The 20,444-nt window shown below is 40.6% G+C and overlaps 2 protein-coding genes across 4 annotated transcripts; both read left to right on the forward strand.

Moving 5' to 3' along the window:
- Nucleotides 1-1,117: 1,117 nt before the first annotated feature.
- fundc2 (fun14 domain containing 2) lies at nt 1,118-10,113 on the forward strand. 2 transcript variants are annotated; one of them, XM_082974499.1, is made up of 6 exons: nt 1,155-1,287; nt 2,974-3,093; nt 4,492-4,642; nt 4,766-4,841; nt 9,245-9,373; nt 9,576-10,113. In XM_082974499.1, exons 3-6 carry the CDS (start codon nt 4,518-4,520, stop codon nt 9,651-9,653), a joined length of 408 nt encoding a protein of 135 aa, XP_082830625.1. In that variant the 5' UTR covers nt 1,155-1,287; nt 2,974-3,093; nt 4,492-4,517; the 3' UTR covers nt 9,654-10,113. The 2 variants fall into 2 exon arrangements, with proteins under 2 accessions (XP_014051959.1, XP_082830625.1); XM_014196484.3 differs by lacking the exon at nt 2,974-3,093 and having other exon boundaries at nt 1,118-1,287.
- A 2,315-nt stretch (nt 10,114-12,428) lies between these two features.
- LOC106603169 (lys-63-specific deubiquitinase BRCC36-like) lies at nt 12,429-20,209 on the forward strand. 2 transcript variants are annotated; one of them, XM_014196482.3, is made up of 8 exons: nt 12,429-12,575; nt 16,114-16,233; nt 16,415-16,502; nt 16,613-16,701; nt 16,795-16,850; nt 17,041-17,172; nt 19,699-19,742; nt 19,868-20,209. In XM_014196482.3, the coding sequence occupies exons 1-8, from the start codon at nt 12,471-12,473 to the stop codon at nt 20,014-20,016; spliced, it is 783 nt and encodes a 260-aa protein (XP_014051957.1). In that variant the 5' UTR covers nt 12,429-12,470; the 3' UTR covers nt 20,017-20,209. The 2 variants fall into 2 exon arrangements, with proteins under 2 accessions (XP_014051957.1, XP_014051955.1); XM_014196480.3 differs by lacking the exon at nt 12,429-12,575 and adding an exon at nt 13,279-13,510.
- The last annotated feature ends 235 nt before the right edge of the window (nt 20,210-20,444 follow it).

The raw sequence follows: 20,444 nt of genomic DNA on the forward strand, positions 1-20,444 counted from the left end.
ATTTGAAAATGTTCTTGTTATAACAATACATTTGTCAAAAATCACTCTACCTTCTATCACTCAATCTAATCAATATTCTAGTGGTTTATGCCTACTAGTTGAAGAGCCTTGCCATCATCTTACTCTACATAGACAAAATATGATGCTTTGTGAGTCCCCCTACCATCTCTGCCTAGCATGTGCACAGTGCTAAAATGTCAAAGAATATATTCTAGGCCTGGAGCATTTAATATCCAATGCTTATTTGTAGGACATTCAAAACTGTCTATTAATGGCTGCAATAAGTTGTGGCTGCTTTGTGTGATGTATTGTTGTCTCTACCTTCTTGACCTTTGTGCCCAATAATGTTTGTACCATGTTTTGTGTTGCTACCATGTTGTTGTTATGTTGTGTTCTGCCTTGCTATGTTGTTGTCTTAGGTCTCTCTTTATGTAGTGTTGTGTGTTTTGTCCTATATTTATATTGTATTTTTTATCCCAGGCCCTGTCTACGCAGGAGGCCTTTTGCCTTTTAGTAGGCCATCATAGTAAATAAGAATTTGTTCTTAATTGACTTGCCAAGTTAAATAAAAGGTTAATAAAAAATTAAATAAATATATGCATATTTATAATCAAACTTACACTTTTGGGTTCACAATCTTTTTGACAGAATTCTTTTAGTTACAAATCAGGTCACCGTGCCAAACTTCCCTGCTAAAACAGCGCTACCGTGCTGCTCTTTTGACTGTTTTAGAAACTCAGCAGAGAACCTTCTCGCTCTCCATTCAGCTCCCATCTCATCTTGAGGGGCGTTACTTTAAAATGCAAATCCTTACATTGCTAGACCAATCATATGCTTCAATGTGCCACTGTTCAGTGCTTTGGCAAGACAGGACAATGATAGAGATTCCGTGCGTGATGTTAAATTGCGGTCTCAGTTGCTCCGATTTCAAAATGATTTGAGCACAGTTGAAAAGTTAACGCACTATATACAATGGACTAATTAGAAAAATAAAAACAGTACTTTCCAATGCGTGAGATAGAAGAGGTGCGGCGTGTGAGCGTGAGAAGAGAGTCAATACGTGTAGTGCTAGGGCAAAAAACACAACGTACACCCAGGGGCCCACGACCGAGTTTGGGAAACCCTCAATTTGAGCTATGGTCTAATGAACACCAGAAAGGCAGGATGTGTGTAAAGGCCCTATACATCGAAATGGTACTGGGCCAATTTTGTGATGTAACACGTGACATTTCGGATGGGCTGGGTTAAAACCAAATGAATTGAGAAAAATGGCCGAGAAGAATAAAGGTGAGAAACAAGCTAGCAATAGACATTTTTTAAATATATTGCCCTCGCTAACTATATCACAAAATGTAGTCTTTAATCTGAGTAAAGTGGTCAAATACCATCAAACAAACGCAGTTACGTTAATGCACATGAACACGGTTGTCCTTCGGAAGGTTAGTTAGCTAAGGTAGAATGTGTAACGGTTTATGCTAACAATCGCAGTTAGCTAGCGCTCAGTCTAAATGCGGACCAGCGTTCTTTGTTTGCTAGTCCCCACGCCTGCTATTCAGGGTGGGAGTGCTACGTATTTTGTCAAATGAAATGCTTACTAACTCCATGTTGCTAACTAGCTTCCAGTGCCCTGGGTGTGTTGGTTGGTAGCTAGCTGTGGTAGGCTAATTACTGAACTGGCTAGTTACAACATTTTACATACTACGACACACACTGGGCTAGTACAATCACTTCGAAAATGTATTACTCCTTAACTGTTATGACATTACAGTATGTCTGACTGTTTACTGACAACTGCTGAGGTCTCATATGAGGGGCTAGTGTGAAGGAAGGCCATGTTATAGGACCCCGCCTACTTGTTTTACACTGAACCAAAATATAAACGCAACGTGCAACAATTTCAAAGATTTGACTGAGTTAATAGAAGAAATCAGTCAATTGAAACAAATAAATTAGGCCCTGATCTATGGATTTCATATTACTGGGAATACAGATATGCAAATGTTGGTCACAGATACCTTTTTTTTTTTAAAGAAAAAAAAAGTAGAGGCATGGATCAGAAAACCAGTCAGCATCTGGTGTGACCACAATTTGCCTCATGCAGGGTGACATCTCCTTCGCTTAGAGATGATCAGGCTGTTAATTGTGGCCTGTGGAATGTTGTCCCACTCCTTTGATGGCTGTGCGAAGTTGCTAGATATTGGGGGGAACTGGAACACGCTGTGGTACGTGTCGATCCAGAGCATCCCAAACATGCTCAATGGGTGACATGTCTTGAGTATGCAGACCATGAAAAACTGACATTTACAGCTTCCAGGAATTGTGTACAGATCCTTGCGACATGGGGTTGTGCATTATCATGCTGAAACATGAGGTGATGGCGGCGGATGAATGGGCCTCAGGATCTCGTCACGGTATCTCTGCATTCAAATTGCCATTGGTTTAAAATGCCATTTGTGTTCATTGTCAGTGGCTTATGCCTGCCCATACCATGACCCCACTGCTACCATTGGGCACTCTGTTCACAATGTTGACAATAGCAAACCACTCACCCACACAACGCCATACATCTGCCATCTGCCCGGTACAGTTGAAACCGGGATTCATTTGTGATGAGCACACTTCTCCAGCGTGATAGTGGCCATCGAAGGTGAGAATTTGCCCACTGAAGTCGATTACGATGCCAGACTGCAGTCAGGTCAAGACCCTGGTGAGGATGACGAGCATGCAGAAGCGCTTCCCTGAGATGGTTTGTGCAGAAATTCTTCGGCTGTGCAAACCCAGTTTCATTAGCTGTCCGAGTGGCAGGTCTCAGACCATCCCGTAGGTGAAGAAGCCTGATGTCGAGGCCCTGGGCTGGTGTGGTTGCAAGTGGTCTGCAGTTGTGAGGCTCGTTGGACGTACTGCTAAATTTTCTAAAATGAGGTTGGAGGTGGCTTATGGTATAGAACTGAACGTTACATTCTCTGCCAACAGCTCTGGTGGACATTCCTGCTGTCAGCATGCCAATTGCACGCTCTATCAAAACTTGAGACATCTGTGGTGTTGTGACGACAACTGCACATTTTAGTGCCCTTTTATTGTCCCCAGTACAAGGTAATCATGTTTAATCAGCTTCTTGACATGCCACACCTGTCAGGAGGATGGATTATCTGGGCAAAGGAGAAATGCACACTAACTGGGATGTAAACAAATTTTGTGCACAATATTTGAGAGAAATAAGCTTTTTGTGCGTATGGAACAGATTGTGGATCTTTTATTTCATCTCATGAAACATGGGTCCAACACTTTACATGTTGCATTTTATAATTTTTGTTCAGTGTATTTGTAGAATCTTCTAGTATCACTGATAATGCCAAGGAGGGGGGAAAAGGATACTATTTGAAAGTATTAACAGGACAATTCCATAAAACTGAATGAAAGGGTTTCACTATGTTTTGCAGGATATGTCAAAGATTTGGTGTCTGCCAGGCCAGTGTTTGTTCTTAACCCAGACAAAGCTCTTGACTACTGAGCTAATCACAAGTCTGTCTGACTGAACGAGAACTCGATGCCCATTAGATGTCTTTGGGCTGGTCTATTTTAGGCTTGTACTTAATTCAGCTTTTCCCAATCTTGGTCCTCTAGACACTCTAGCGGCATCAAATGATCAGAGTTTGACGATTAGTTGACAATTTGAATCAGCCGTGTAGTGCTAGGTCAAAAACCAGAATGTGCAGCCCTTGGGGTCCCAAGGACTGAGTTTGGGAAACCCTGACTTAATGGGCAGAGATTTTTGATATACTGATTCCATGGCACATGGTTTATGAACTGATACACAAAACAATGCTGGATTCAAAACTTAGTTTTTCATTTAAAATTATGATACAAAATTCCTGCAACCGATAGAATGAGATATATACTGAGCTGGCAGATTTTGCTGCAACTAGACAGAATCATTAGATCACTTGTTTTGGTACTGCTCATATGTAGCTTGTTTTTGAAGAATTGCAACATTTACCTGGAGCTAACTCTGTAAATAGCACTGCTGGGTGATTTGAAAAGTCAGTCAATCGAACAATAATATACTACTCTTAAGCAAGCATTTGTATCTTTCATTTGCAATCTGTAGACTATGACAATAGAAAGGTTCAGAACTTTGGTGAAATGGCACAGTTGAAAATGTATATAGCAAATGGAAATCAAAACTGGATGGTTTTCAGAGATAGATGGGAGGTACTGAAAATAACAAAATATAACTAATGTCAAATATAATGTCTGTAAAATGTATGTATAAGCTGGAAGTATATGTGGGGATTGGAAATTATGCAGGTCTACCCCCTAAAAAACGATCTAACTTAACTGTCTGGCATCCGACGTGGCGTAAGATACACAATGCACACATTATTTCTACTGTTGAGGCCATCCAACATGCATTTCAGTGTCTTGCAAGGTTATGTGAGCCAAGGACGATTAAGCGTATGACACATTTTTAATTATGACTTGTTCTTCTAGTTAAGAGTGAGGAGACCTTTGAAGTCATGGACGTAGTAGAGTATGCCAAGAAACAGAGATGGTGGAACAAAATATTTGGCGAGAACTCTGGGCCCGTAGCAGAGAAGTATAATGTTGCCACCCAGCTTGCCATTGGTGGAGTGTCTGGCTGGTGAGTCGATCAGTCCTGAATGTGTTAATATTAAACAGAACTAAGCCATGTGAATCTGGTGGTACAATTTAACCAATTAAATTACTTACCAGTTCTCTGTTTGACTGCTGTGTTACCTCTTAGGTGTGCAGGGTATTTGTTCCAGAAAGTTGGGAAGCTGGCAGCTTCGGCAGTGGGTGGAGGCTTCTTTTTCCTTCAGGTAGGGCTCGACTTCTTTACGTACATTTATTTTCTTGTTTTGATGATCCTTAGTTCTAAATGACACCTGACCAATTTATTGAGCCACATTTAAAACAGATTCTGACAGTAATGTTTCATTAGGACATATAGCCTTCCCTGTAGCTCAGTTGGTAGAGCATGGTGTGTGCAACGCCAGGGTTGTGGGTTCGATTCCCACGGGGGGCCAGCACAAAAAAGAAATGTATGCATTCACTACTGTAAGTCGCTCTGGATAAGAGCGTCTGCTAAATGACTAAAATGTAAAAAAAAAAATGTAAAAATGTAATGGAGGTGTGTTTTGACCGTAGACTATGGCCGTGTCCGAAATCTGGCTTGCCTACTACTTACTTAAACTGCATACTGTGGACTAATCATACTACATACTATTTAGAATGTACTGTTCAGAAAAGCAGTAAGTAGCAAATATTAGCAAACTAGGCTCATCCTACTGAGAATGCAACATCTAATGCGCAGTTGCGTTGATTCCTGCCATTCGTTCATTTTGGTACAGCGCGTCCCCTTAGCTGTTTATCAGCTGTTGTCAAACACACACACAGGTCTCAAAGACGATTCTCTGGCCTCCTGAGTGGCACAGCGTTCTAAGGCACTGCATCGCCATAGACCTGGTTCGATCCCAGGCTGTGTCACAGTCGGCCATGACCGGGAGACCCATGAGGTGGCGCACAATTGGCCCAGCGTCGTCCGGGTTAGGGGAGGGTTTGACCGGCCGGGATTTCCTTGTCCCATCGTGCTCTAGCGACTCCTTATGTCGGCCGGGCGCCTGCAAGCTCCATTTGGTTGCCTGCAAGCACCCTTTGGTTGGCAGCTGGACGGTGTTTCCCCTGAAACATTGGTGCGGCTGGCTTCTGGGTTAAGCGAGCAGTGTGTTAAGAAGCAGTGCTGCTTGGCAGGATCGCGTTTCGGAGGATGCATGGTTCTCGACCTTTGCCTCTCCCGTGTCTGTAGGGGAGTTGCAGCGATGGGACAAGCCTGTAACTACCAATTTGGATATCACGAAAAGGGGTAAAAGTACAAAAAAAGGAATAACAAAAAAAGACTATTCTCTAACTCAAGTGTACAGCAAATTCTACTAGATGAAAATACAAAATGAGTTTGACATCCTGGCATTTAAAGCATCCAACATTTTAGAATGTCACAAACGACTATGGACAATTATGGAATGTAGTACATGGAAGATGGGGGGCCAGTACAAATAAAAAATGCATGAAATGTATGCATTCACTACTGTAAGTCGCTCTGGATAAGAGCGTCTGCTAAATGACTAAAATGTAAAATATCAATAGCCCTTTGTATGGAGCATATGGGATGACAAATACACTGATAGAAATTAGTTTGCTCTAATTATTTCTCCAATGTTTGTTATTCTCCTCAATGCAACCCTTGCCCAAGTACTTAGCATTAGGAAAGTGTAAAATGTGCTGTCAAAAGCTTTAATGGTATTTTTCACTGTTAAAATGCTATATTTTGTTGCAAGCAAAATGTATCATTCTGGGAGAAGTAATAAAGTGAATTGTCTTTTAGAATGATTTTGTTTGTGAGAGCTTTGCGTGCGTGAGCATTGCAAAATAAATCTACACATGTCAATAATTTAATCCAAACTGCTCGCGCGTCAACGAGCGTCTGCATAGCCAGGCACTAAAATAGAACTTGGTTCTATTTTTGATGCTTGAAGCGCTGCAAGTCCCGCCTCTCCAATCTCCTCATTGGTTCTTAGGAGCATATACTAGAGGTCAACCAATTATGATTTTTCAACGCCGATACTGATTATTGGAGGACCAACAAAAGCCGATACCGATTAACCGTCTTTATATATATATATATATATATATATTTGTTTAGGCAAGGTATATATATATATATATATATATATATATATATATATATATATATATATATATATATATATATATATATATATATATTATTATTTTTTTTATATATTTTTTTGTAATAATGACAATTACAACAATACTGAATGAACACTTTTTTTTTAACTTAATATAATACATAAATAAAATCAATTTAGTCTCAAATAAATAATGAAACATGTTACATTTTGGTTTAAATAATGCAAAAACAGTGTTGGAGAAGAAAGAAAAAGTGCAATATGTGCCATGTAAAAAAAGCTAACGTTTAAGTTTCTTGCTCAGAACATGAACATATGAAAGCTGGTGGTTCCTTTTAACATGAGTCTTCAATATTCCCAGGTAAGAAGTTTTAGGTTGTAGTTATTATAGGAATTATAGGACTATTTCTCTCTATACCATTTGTATTTCATATACCTCTGACTATTCAATGTTATTATTGGCACCATAGTATTGCTAGCCTCATCTCGGGAGTTGATAGGCTTGAAGTCTTAAACAGCGCTGTGCTTCAAGTATTGCTAAGAGCTGCTGGCAAACACAGGAAAGTGCTGTTTGAATGAATGCTTACGAGCCTGCTGCTGCCTACCACCGCTCAGTCAAATATCAAATCATAGACTTAATTATAATATAATAAACACACAGAAATACGAGCCTTAGCTCATTAATATGGTCAAATCCGGAACCTATCATTTTGAAAACAAAAAGTTTATTCTTGTGAGCCCAAACTGCTGCATATACCCTGACTCTGCTTGCACAGAACGCAAGAGAAGTAACACAATTTCCCTAGTTAATATTTCCTGCTAACATGAATTTCTTATAACTAAATATGCAGGTTTAAAAAAATATACTTCTGTATTGAGTTTAAGAAAGGCATTGATGTTTATGGTTAGGTTCATTGGTGCTTTTTTTCGCAAATGTGCTTGTTATATCATCACCCGTTTGGCGAAGTAGGCTGTGATTTGATGATAAATTAACAGGCACCGCATTGATTATTTGCATCGCTGGACAAGCTAGTTAAACTAGTAATATCATCAACCATGTGTAGTTAACTAGTGATTATGTTAAGATTTGATTTGTTTTTTTAAAGTTTAATGCTAGCTAGCAACTTACCTTGGCTCATTGCTGCACTCGCGTAACAGGTGGTCAGCCTGCCACACAGTCTCCTTGTGGAGCGCAATGTAATCGGTTACCGATTGTTATGAAAACGCGAAATCGGCCCTAATTAATCGGTTATGCCGATTAATCGGTCGACCTCTAGCATGTACCCAGGTGGGTGATTGAACGCTGAACTGAGGTCCACACTCCAGTCCAGTTGGTGATGGTAATACACCTTTAAAGTTGGTTTTCAACTGCCATATCAAGTCCAAAGAAGATGAAGACAAAAGAAGACTGAAGGAGGAAAGATTACAAGAATCTGTGGCTTAATTGCCGGAGTAGAGAACCTTGTGCATTTCAGATAAAATAACAGCCCAATGTTTATATCCCCGAACAAATTATCTAGCAACAGCAAGCTAGCTAGCTAAATGGCCATGAATGTTTCATGTGTTTCGACCTGTCCCCAAATTAATATAGGTGGGTGAGTTTGTTTTGATATTTCAACCTGCGTGTCCTGATCGTGTCTGGTGTGGAAGGACAAAATCAACATGCGCGCGTGATGGCGCACGCGGACACACCTGGTCTAGTCAACATTGCATTTATGCCTTGTATCATATACATATTTTGGAATGTTTATCTGTATATTTTTTTTCTTATTCTTTTCATTGTCATTTAGGTCATTATTGTGGAGTCACTACAATGTTGTTGATCCATCCTCAGTTTTCTCCTATCACAACCATTTAAAATCATTAAGCAGTTTCCTTACTGTCCTGCAGCTCAGTTCAGAAGGACGACTGCATCTTTGTGTCTGGGTGATTTTAATACATCATCCACATCATAATTATTAACTTGACCATGCTTAAAGATATAGTAAATGTTTGATTTGATATTGTAACCGATATACCAATCACTGAGGCTGTTGAAAAGCTCTCTGGATTTTGTAGTTGAATCTGTGCTTGAAATTCAATTCTTGACTGAGGGACCTCACAGATGTATTTATGTACGTATGTATGTGGGACAGAGGAAGGGGTAGTCATTCAAACGTCATGTCATCCCCTATTATTTCTCAGAGTCCATATAACTTTTGAGATTAGTTAAGCCAAATGTGACTTCTGAAATAATTTAGGCTTGCCTAAACAAAGGGGGTGAATACTTATGGAACAAATTCATTTTTTAATTTGTAAACATTTGTAGAATTTTCTTTTCACTTTGACATTATGGCATATTTTGTGTAGATCAATGACAAAAAATTACAATTAAATCTTTCAATCCCACTTTGTAACGCAACAAAATTGGAAAAAAGTTAAAGGGGGTGCATACTTTATATAGGTATTGTATCTCAATGGTTATGATGATCAAGTCACACTGTCATTATTGGTGGGTGTGATTAATTTCCTTCTAGATTGCCAATCACACAGGATACATCAAAGTGGACTGGAAGAGGGTGGAGCGTGATGTAAACAATGCCAAAAAGCAGCTGAAGTTGAATGCAGAAAAGCCCACTAAGGAAGTCAGAACAAAAGTGGATGAGGTAAGGGGTTATCATGGTCTACTACAAAATGGTGGATGTTTCTTCTCTGATTCATGTTTAATATGCTCAGAACTAAAATTATTTTGAAGTCATCCACACCTTTTGTTTTACTCCAGAGTATAAAAGAGAACAATGTTAAAGAACAATACTCTGCAAAACTTTACCATCGATTAAAGGTGCTTTTTCTTTTTTGTCTTACCAGGTGCAGACATTTGTGAAGAAGAATATTATCCTCACAGGAGGTTTTGCTGGGGGATTTCTGCTGGGCCTGGCCTCTTAAGAGCCTCTCATTTCGGTCTTTACTTAATGTTTGTCTCATACAAGGCTGAAAACAGCTTAAACCTAAGCAGCTATCTAGATATGTAAGTAGACTATATTGATATCATATGTCAAGCTAATTCATAGGCTTGATGTGTTTTTGGGCTTTTGGGCATGTGTCAATTTGAAAACAACCGTTTAGATACTATGTCTGTGGTTAAAGTTTATGCATGGTCTGTGCACATATGGCAGGAGCATTGGCTTTAATTTTTCTATGGGTTGTTTTGGTGTGGTACTTATTTGAGAGATTATTCAGATTCACTTCAATAGTTTTATCTGTATGCATTCAGATGGAACTCAGGGTTCTCCCCAGGATTTTTTAAAACAAGGTGTTTCTGCTGAGTATGGCTGGGGGGTGGCCCGATGTGGTGTAGTGGACTCAGTTTTTTTTATTTTATAATAAAACATTTTTACACCTGTAACTGCCATTTCCTGCAATCTAGAGAAAAAATGGCCTATGATACATAAAGTGGCGCAGCGCCTCTTAAATTCTATGGAGAGGACCCTGAAACTGGAGCAATGCACTTTAACGTGTTTTCCCTAATGTGGGATTTGTTTTGTAATATCCTGCATTTTCTAAGTTAAGATCAACAAGGTTGTTATGTGTTTAAATGTTACTTCAGACCAAAGGGTTTGAGTTAAAAGCATCTACATGTATGAGTAAATACTGTATGACAGGACTAGGAGGCCACAGTAACTCAAGTTTGAATGGTATTTGAAGTTAGTCTTACCTGAAAATCAGTGACATTTCAAAGTATAACTCAAAGAAAATCATGTATGCATATTAACCGTCCCCAATAGTATTGACTTATTTACCAGTACAGGAGGTTGCATGTGAAGTATTTATTTGAGATCAAGTAGTGAGAAGGCAAGACTGGACTTTTGATTTTGCTTTCTAATTCCCTGCTTAAGAGTGAGGCGTGTCATGTGTGTAAGTACAGGTTGTGTGCATTATCAAAAGCTAGGGTGTATTCATTATTTGGATTCTGTTGTAAAATGTAGTGCAACGAAACCTGTTTACTCCAAACGTACATTTTTTTGCAATGAAAACTATTAAAAAAAAAACAAATTCAGGTAGGTTCTGTTTGCTTCCTCGTGTAAATGTTTTTTGTTGCAAAGCTTTTTGCAACAGACCAAACATTTCACAACAGACTAATGAATACACCCCTGCCTAACAGCATACAAGGCTCGTGTTTCACAAATGACTATGGACAATTATGAATGTAATACATGGAAGATATCAATAGTCCTTTGTATGGAACATATGGGATGACAAATACACTGATATAAATTAGTTTGCTCTAATTATTTCTCCAATGTTTGTTATTCTCCTCAATGCAACCCTTTCCCAAGTACTTAGCATTAGGAAAGTGTAAAATGTGCTGTCAAAAGCTTTAATAGTATTTTTCACTGTTAAAATGCAATATTTTGTTACAAGCAAAATGTATCATTCTGGGAGAAGTAATCAAGTGAATTGTCTTTTAGAAAGATTTTGTTTGAGAGTTTTACTGACTGCATCCTCCGAGGATAATTGACTGTCAATATAAACAACTCTATTACATTACAACACGGATGGGCAACTCCAGTCCTCGGGGCCTGAGTGGTGTCACACATCTGCCCCAGCTTACAACTGTGACACCCAACTTCGTGATCTTCAGTTAAAAATGTAATTAGTTTAATCAGCTGTGTTTGCTAGGGATGGGTTAAAAGTGTGACAGCACTCCAGCCCCCAAGGATGGGTGTTGCCCATCCCTGCATTAGAAGCGTTGTCATTATATACTACAGTTTCAAGTGTCCACAATCATGTCAGGATGTAGCAGGGCTTTTAGGCTCTGTTGACTTCTGTTCCCTCACAAACCCTAAACCATCAAAATAGTGGCACAGGCCATATATAAACTCCCAGTAATTTATTGGGTATTTACCAACGTTTTGGCATCACTGTGCCTTCGTCAGGGTAATGTCATGAATACTTGAACCAGGTTATGTAGACAGTGTAATTCTTGCAACCAATGACAATAGTGAGGGGTGTGTCTTAATGATTAAGTTAATTAAACTATTAAAAACAGTTTATGGCATTTAAATATTAGGCTATTATCATATAGGAACATAATTGAATATTGTACATAATATTAGCATCAACATACATTGTTTAATTCAATTTCACATGTTTAATTGTTTTGTATTTCATATGTTACATGTAATCTTTTGGTTCAACCTTAATGCATAATAAGCATCATCAACAGGGGGAACATATTAGGTGTACGCTAATAATCTGTAGAAAGAATATACATTTATAAGACTTGTTCATAAAAGAAAGAATTGTTCATATGCAAACCCTGAGCAGCAGACTTCTCACCTGCATGCTCACAGCACTGCACCTGCTCTCTATGTACTTGTTTGCCTGGAAGAAAAACACAGTGGGCTAAGTTAATGTAATACATGAAACCCAATCAGATATCAAAACATTTTTTCACATTAGAAATAATATAAATAGGTAGATAATGCTGTGGAAAAAAACATCACCTTGCAAACACTTCTGAATTGTGCATGTTTGCTTCTGACAAGGATCTTTGTGGCATTGTACAACTATAGAGAAAAGGGAAAACATTTTGAACGTTTATTTAACGAGGCAGGTCAGTTAAGAACAAATTCTAATTTACAATGATGACCTACCAGAAGGCAAAAGGCCACCTGCGGGGCGGGGGCTGGGATTAAAAATAAAATAAAAATATAGGACAAAACACACATCACAAGAGAGACCTAAGCATGGTAGCAACACATGACTGCAGCACAAAACATGGTACAAACATTATTGGGCACAGACAACAGCATAAAGGGCAAGAAGGTAGAGACAATACATCACGCGAAGCAGCCACAACTGTCAGTAAGTGTCGGCATGATTTAGTTTTTTTTAATGAAGCGATGGAGATAAAACGGTCCAGTTTTGAGTGTTTATTGCAGCTCGTTCCAGTCGCTAGTTGCAGCGAACTGAAAAGAGGAGCGAACAAGGGTGTGTGCTTTGGGGACCTTTAACAGAATGTGACTGGCAGAATGGGTGGACGATGAGGGCTGCAGTATATATCTCAGATGGCGGGGGGAGTGAGGCCTAAGAGGGTTTTATAAATAAGCATCAACCAGTGGGTCTTGCGACGGGTATACAGAGATCACCAGTTTACAGAGGAGAATAGAGTGCAATGTCCTATAAGGGCCATTTCTGGACATTATTAATTAATTACGTGGACAAATATTATGAACCATTAACCACCAGTAGATATTACAATTATTGATGTTAAACTCATGATTTTATACCTGTTCTTCAAGCCTTACACACAATATTTGCTGCAAACGTCTCCGGAATTTCGGGTGCTTACTCAAATGTCGTCCGTCTGGATTGGTTGCGCTATGGACTTTGCTGATTAAATTGCAGATAATAATAATAATTCTTATTTTGTTTGTCAAATTTTTTTTTTTGTGGATAACGCACGACTATAAAACGTGTACGATTTTGAGCGATAAGTGGTAAAATAGTTTGTTACACTAATGTAGGTAGGACCACAGACTTATCAGACTCCTTGCAACAACGGAATGTTGTTTCTGTAACAAGTTTTGATAGAAAAGTCGCTAACAAGCTAGCTTTAGCTTGTGAAGTTTGAGAGATAGCTTGTAGTAATTGATCATATTTTTTTGAGAACAAGACAGTTGTAGTACTATAACATGGCAGTGAGCGCAGTTCACCTCGAATCAGATGCTTTTTTGGTTTGCATGAATCATGCATTGAGTACCGAGAAGGAGGAAGTAATGGGACTTTGCATCGGGGAGGTAACGTTTGCAAGCTAGCTATTTAGCTAAATAATTTGATAGCAAAGCAATAACTAGCTAGTTGCCAGTGGCGTGTCCATAACATTTTAAATGGGGTGGCCAAAGTGGGGCATAGACCCAGTTTAGGAGGGGGAGGGCATAACATTTTGATGCAAGGTGGATATTTTTCAGTGTAATTATGATGGTTCGACAACGCATTAAAGCGCGAGTATATGGGTATCTCATACCTAACGCAGTTAGCATAGGCTCGCGAAACTACCTCTTTACTTCCTTTATACTGGACACATACAAATGGTATCCACGCGTTCACCCGACTCTGGGGAAGTGGATAAAGCTATATCCGAAAAACTGTAATTTGGAAAGTTTGAGGTGAGGGAGAAAGTGTGGTGGAACAAGTATTGTTAGCATTGTTATGTATCTTGCTAGTTGGATCGAATTATCCGTTAACTAGCCAGTGAAAGCTAACTTAACTGATCACATAATTGAATTTATGGTGTGAAAGTTAGCTGGCTAATAAAGTCAGACAGCTAACGTTAGTAACCTAACCAATTCGCTATAGTATTAACTGGTATGCGACTCCTTGCTGTTCCTCAAGTTATAACGCGTTAGTTGCTTACTGGACCCAGGCAATCGGTGTGAAATGTTAACTAGCTAACGAACTATCTGTGAAAGGAATGTTTTCCCTGTGAAGTATGTGGTTCGTTTTCAGAATGAGAGAATTAGGTGAAAATGAGGTGTTGCTTGTTAAACAAGTGGATTCAGGGATGAAGTGTAGCTGGGCCTGGCTTAAGCTGGATGCCACTATAGAGGTGAAAGGAAACCACACACTTTCCCTCTCTCTTTTTAAATATAGTGCAGATAAAAAGGGGTATGCCAGGTGTACTCTCTGCCTGAAAGAGACCCTTTGTTGGCATAATTGATAACATGGCCTGCTGGCACATTGTAGAACAGATGTCCACAGGCAGAAAGTGTACAGTAATAATGTGTAGCCCAAATATATTGTTTTTGTTGTGTTGAACTTGACAGTAACACTTGTGTGGGGGGAATATTTAATGTTTTACTCAGTGAATGTTATTTTTGCACACATGTAGCCTTGTGCACTTGATCGATGTCTACTATGGTGGTCACTAATAGAGAAAAATAGAATGCCTGTTTGTTTCATTCTATTTCTACTTTAAGATGTTTTTTTCCCTAGTGCAATATGTAGATGTCTGTGGTCACAAGCGTTCTATTATAAAGGCTGTCATGGCTAACTGCAATATTAGTGTGTTTTCTTTCAAGACTTGAGTGTCATTTGCAGTAAAGTCTAGGCAACAATTAACATTGAATTGCTTTCTTTACATTTTTTAGCTGTGAGTTAGGTTCACATTAACCACTTAATTTTACACACAGACTGATCATGTAGCTCTTTTGTTTTTTAATTAGTTGGCACAGATTATTTTGCATGTTTCGGGGCAGAAAAGGTGTCAGCTTTTTGGTCCCTCACCAGTTTGCATCCCTGTTCATTTTGTCCCTTGACACTATTATAAATCAATTACTAAAGTCTTCTTACAGTGTTTGCATTCAAAGTCAGAATTGTATATAATGGTTTTAGCGTACAGCAGTAAATTCACTTGAAAGTGCCATCCAGAGTGTGAATTACACTGTGAAATTCTAGGGGTTTCTATTTTTTTATTTTTATGGGACATCCTATGTGTGCATGCACACATGGGCTTTATAGTAAAGATGTAATTTAACTGTAAATATTGATACAAATGTTTTATGTGTCAAAAACATAGTGATTGGTTGTGTTCATATCTGATTGTCATACAAATCACTCTTAAAAAGTAGGTTACCTGTGCATGTTTTTCTACTCCAAAATAAATCTAGCATTTGAACACTGCACTGTGCACCCGCCATTTGGATGGAAAGGGACATCTATTACAAACACCATACGTGTAATGACGCTAAGCCTACAAAGTGGTGTTCATTCATGGATTCAAAGGAAGGCAGGCTTTTTACAATAAGGAAACAAATGTATAAAATGATTACACATTCATGTCTATCTCTGTTTCATAATTTTCCCTCAATTCACAAGGGGCTCTATCTTATTTCACCAGAGAAAGCGTCTGAGCGAGGCAAACGGCGCCCCTCTGTCTTAGTATCTGGAGCCCATGTATCTGATGCTGTCTGGCCAAAAATAATGTGACATGCCGTACTCTTTTTATCCAGACAGTATCAAATACATGGGCTGCACATACTAAGACAGAGCGGTGCTGTTTCGCTCTCACGGATGCTTTCTCTGTTGAGATTGATGGGTCTTTCTGTCCGTACGCGTCTTGGTCAAAATGATCAATATGTTCAGAGACGATCAATCAGAACTCAGAATTTCTGGAGGCCCACTGGGGGTGGCCAATCAGATTTCGGGGGGGGCCATGGCCACCCCCTGGACACGTCTCTGCTATCTGCATGCATATTATCTACCTTTAATGTACCCTTTGTTACATTCATATTCTCAATTGGCATATACTCCCAACTTGGTATTAGGGGCACCTGATATTGATTCTAGCTGGCTACCCTGTTAATTCTTCAGCTTTCTAAAGTCACTTGGTTTGTTTACATAGGTGGACACCAACCGCATCGTCCACATTCATTCTGTTATTATTCTCCGACGCTCGGACAAGAGGAAGGATCGCGTGGAAATTTCGCCTGAGCAGCTGTCTTCAGCGGCAACCGAAGCGGAGATATCCTTTGTGCGATGTCTCATTCAATAACTTAAATCTCTCTCTTCTGGTTGTGCCTTGAAGGAGGTCAGGGTTACGTACTCCGTGACAGATGTCGGTGTGACAGGTAGCGGTATCATAGAATTCCTGAGGCCATTGCCATTGTCTCATTTTGATAATCAATTTCCTTAGTAAGAGCTACAGGTTGGCTGAAATGACTGGACGACCGATGCGTGTAGTTGGTTGGTACCACTCTCACCCCCACATCACTGTGTGGCCATCACATGTGGGTAAGAACCAGAGCACCCCTGAACCACATCAATGCCACAACGTTAGTTCTCACTGTTATGGCAAACTTTTTCAGTCAGTGTGTCTGAAAGTCATTAATTTTCTACGACAGATGTGAGGACACAGGCCATGTATCAAATGATGGACCAGGGCTTTGTTGGGCTGATATTCTCCTGCTTCATTGAGGATAAGAACACAAAAGTAAGGGTTAAATGACAGCAGTTTTAAAATATGTAACGTCATTTTGATTTACAAAGGGGCTTCGAACAAATTCTATTATTATTTTGCTCTTAGACCGGTCGAGTTCTCTACACCTGCTTCCAGTCTGTCCAAGCCCAGAAAGGCTCTGAGTAAGTGTGCCCCTGTTTGGAAACCACTGTTTGCAGTGAAATGAATATCCTATCCAGATGTTAGTTAAAATCATCTAATAACACTTAATTTTGTTCGTTTTCTCCCTCATGACTATTAATCAGACAAAGATTTAATTGATTGTCTTTTGACACAAATACTGAATTACATCCCTGATCTGTGTTGATAAAGGTATGAGAGAATCGAGATCCCAATTCATGTGATTCCACACGAGGCCATTGGGAAAGTGTGCCTTGAGTCAGCAGTGGAGCTTCCCAGAATCCTCTGCCAGGAAGAGCAGGACACCTACAGAAAGATTCACAGGTAGGTCGCCTCAGAAGCCCAGGGGAGCATTCAGTTTGGTTCAGAGTTGGCTACGTTGCGTGACTGTTTTTACTGAATGACATGTTTCCCCAAAACAATGTGCACTGTTCTTCGACAGCCTTTGATGAGGTACGTTTGCTCCTATTTCGTGGGTGTGGCAAGCTGTGGCATGATCAATATGGGTGTGACCATTTGAATCGCAAAACTTGTGCAGCACATCATACACACACCATACACAATCGCCCTCTGGGCCACCATAATCACACCGTTCTTCAACTGGTCATTCAGTACAGTACCATTTCAGTTGAATTAACCATTCAATACCATTCTGTCGTACTGAAAGAACTTCATTGGACTATGTAAACTAGAAACCACATGTCCTGAGGCTGCATTTATTGTAGCTGGGGATTTTAACAAGGCTAATCTGAAAACAAGGCTCTCCAAATTCTATTATCATATCGGTTGTGCTACCAGGGCGGGCAAAACCCTACTGACCCTGGGTCTCGACCCCGCCCTGTGCAACTGGGTCCTGGACTTCCTGATGGGCTGCCCCCAGGTGGTGAGGGTAGGTAACAATATCTCCACCTCGCTGATCCTCAACACTGGGTCCCCACAAGGGTGCGTGCTCAGCCCTCTACTGTACTCCCTGTTCACCAATGACTGCGTGGCCATGCACACCTCCAACTCAATCATCAAGTTTGCAGATGACACTACAGTGGTAGGCTTGATTACCAACAACGACAAGACAGCCTACAGGGAGGAGGTGAGGGCCCTCGGAGTGAGGTGTCAGGAAAATAACCTCACACTCAATGTCAACAAAACCAAAAGAGATAATCGTGGACTTCAGGAAACAGCAGAGGGAGCAGCCCCCTATCTACATTGACGGGACAGTAGTGGAGAGGGTGGAGAGTTAAGTTCCTCTGCGTACACATCACGGACAAACTGAAATGGTCCACCCACACAGACAGCGTGGTGAAGAAGGCGCAGCAGCGCCTCTTCAACCTCAGGAGGCTGAAGAAATTCGGCTTGTCACCAAAAACACTCAAACTTTTACAGATGCACAATCGAGAGCATCCTGTCGGGCTGTATCACCGCTTGGTACGGCAGCTGCTCCGCCCATAACCGGAAGGCTCTCCAGAGGGTAGTGAGGTCTGCACAACGCATCACCAGGCGCAAACTACCTGCCCTCCAGGACACCCACACCACCTGATGTCACAGGAAGGCCAAAAAGATAATCAAGGACAACAACCACCAGAGCCACTGCCTGTTCACCCCGCTAACATCCAGAAGGCGAGGTCAGTACAGGTGCATCAAATCTGGAACCGAGAGACTGAAAAACAGCTTCTATCTCAAGGCCATCAGACTGTTAAACAGCCGTCACTGACATTGAGTGGCTGCTGCCAACATACTGACTCAACTCCACTCACTTTAATAATGGGAAAATTGATGTAATCAATTTATCACTTGCAACTTTATATTATTTATATTAGATAATGTTTACATAACCTACATTATTCATCTCATATGTATATACTGTATGCCATACCATCTACTGCATCTTGCCATCTTGATGTATCACTAGCCACTTTAAACAATGCCACTTTATGTTTTCATAACCTACATTACTCATCTCATATGTATATACTGTACTCTATACCATCTATTACATCTTGCCTATGCCGTTCGGCCATCACTCATTTATGTTTTTATGTACATATTCGTATTCATTCCTTTACACTTGTGTGTACAAGGTAGTTGTTGTGGAATTGGTAGATTACTTGTTAGATATTACTGCATGGTCGGAACTAGAAGCACAAGCTTTTCGCTACACTTGCATTAACACCTGCTAACCATGTGTATGTGACAAATAAATTTGATTTGAATGCACCCCAGGGATCTGATGTTTTTGTTCGAAAGCTCGGAAGTTTTCCTCAGGGAGACAGTAAAAAGAGGTGGAGTCTAGATGGAAACTAGTGATGCATTGGCACTTTTCAAACCAGTGTGATATTTCATGTGGGTGGAGCTCTGAACGAAGGTTGTATTTCTGAACATTTGTCTGACTTGCAACAAGCTAGCTAGCATTAGATGCAACACTAATGTCGCATAGGCTACTAAAACTTTGTTCTACACGGTAGTAAAAGAGACAAAACAAGGAAGAGCCTCTCCTGGGGGAAAATGTAATTCTACTCAGTCATTTAAATGGGAGCGTTAACAGCCAGCGCTCCCATTCAAATGCAAAATCCGGTAATAAAGTTCTCTAGACTTCCAATAGTCAAGTCAACGAGATGCAATTTGGATGGATGGCCCCGCAAGACTAACTGGTAGGTACCTCTGATTTGGAGTGTGTTGAGACCCCCTGCAATTTCCTTTGCCACGCAGAAGATATTTCCCCTTTTGTCTACCATAATATACAAAATTGTCTTGCCGCAAAGACTGGTTTCAGAAGAAAATACTATGAACTCAAGGCAGCTCATTGTGTATTGCTCATTGTTAATAGAATAATTTCAGGATTTCATTTCTTTGCAGCTTAACTCAACTGGATCCGATCACGAAGATACACAATGGCTCAGGTTGGTCTCTATGTATTTGTTGATAACTGATATTTAATTGTCAGTATGCATATTAATATCCCCAACGATGCATCCATGTCTTGACTGTGCTTTCTTGCTCCACTTGACGTTTGTGTGTGTTTCAGTCTTCACTAAGAACCTGTGCAGCCAGATGTCTGCTGTGAGTGGTCCCCTGTTGCAGTGGCTGGAGGATCGTCTGGAGCAGAACAAACAGAACATCGTTGAGCTGCAGCTGGAGAAGGAGAGACTAACTCAGGAGTTGGCAACCATGTGAGAGGGAGAGAGTTAAGAAATAGACACGTGGGCCTACCGAGTGGCGCAGCGGTCTAAGGCACTGCTTTGCAGTGCTTGTGGCGTCGCTACAGACCCAGGTTCGATCCTGGGCTGTGTCGCAGCCAGCCGCGACCGGGAGACCCATGAGGCGGCGCCCAATTGGCCCAGCGTCGTCCGGGTTAGGGGAGGGTTTGGCCGGGCGGTATGTCCTTGTCCCATCGCGTTCTAGCGACTCCTTGTGGTGGCCTGGGCGCAGTGCACGCTGACTTCGGTCGCCAGCTGTACGGTGTTTCCTCCGACACATTGGTGCTTCTTGGTTAAGCGAGCAGTGTGTCAAGAAGCAGTGCGGCTTGGCAGAGTTTCGGAGGACGCATGGCTCTCAACCTTTGCCTCTCCCTAGTCCTTACGGGAGTTGCAGCGATGGGACAA

The sequence above is a fragment of the Salmo salar genome, chromosome 04 (assembly GCF_965601325.2).
Source record: "Salmo salar chromosome 04, fSalSal1, whole genome shotgun sequence".
Lineage (NCBI taxonomy): Eukaryota > Metazoa > Chordata > Actinopteri > Salmoniformes > Salmonidae > Salmo > Salmo salar.

What these genes read in the sequence shown, in the direction of transcription:
- LOC106603169 (XM_014196482.3), top strand. Translation starts at nt 12,471, where the DNA reads ATGACTGCAGCACAAAACATGGTACAAACATTATTGGGCACAGACAAC. An exon ending in CAGCGGCAACCGAAGCGGAG is followed by an intron (nt 16,234 to 16,414) that starts ATATCCTTTGTG and finishes AGTAAGAGCTAC; the next exon opens with AGGTTGGCTGAAATGACTGG. An exon ending in ACCTACAGAAAGATTCACAG is followed by an intron (nt 17,173 to 19,698) that starts GTAGGTCGCCTC and finishes ATTTCTTTGCAG; the next exon opens with CTTAACTCAACTGGATCCGA.
- fundc2 (XM_014196484.3), top strand. An exon ending in ATTGGTGGAGTGTCTGGCTG is followed by an intron (nt 4,643 to 4,765) that starts GTGAGTCGATCA and finishes GTTACCTCTTAG; the next exon opens with GTGTGCAGGGTATTTGTTCC. An exon ending in GAGGCTTCTTTTTCCTTCAG is followed by an intron (nt 4,842 to 9,244) that starts GTAGGGCTCGAC and finishes ATTTCCTTCTAG; the next exon opens with ATTGCCAATCACACAGGATA.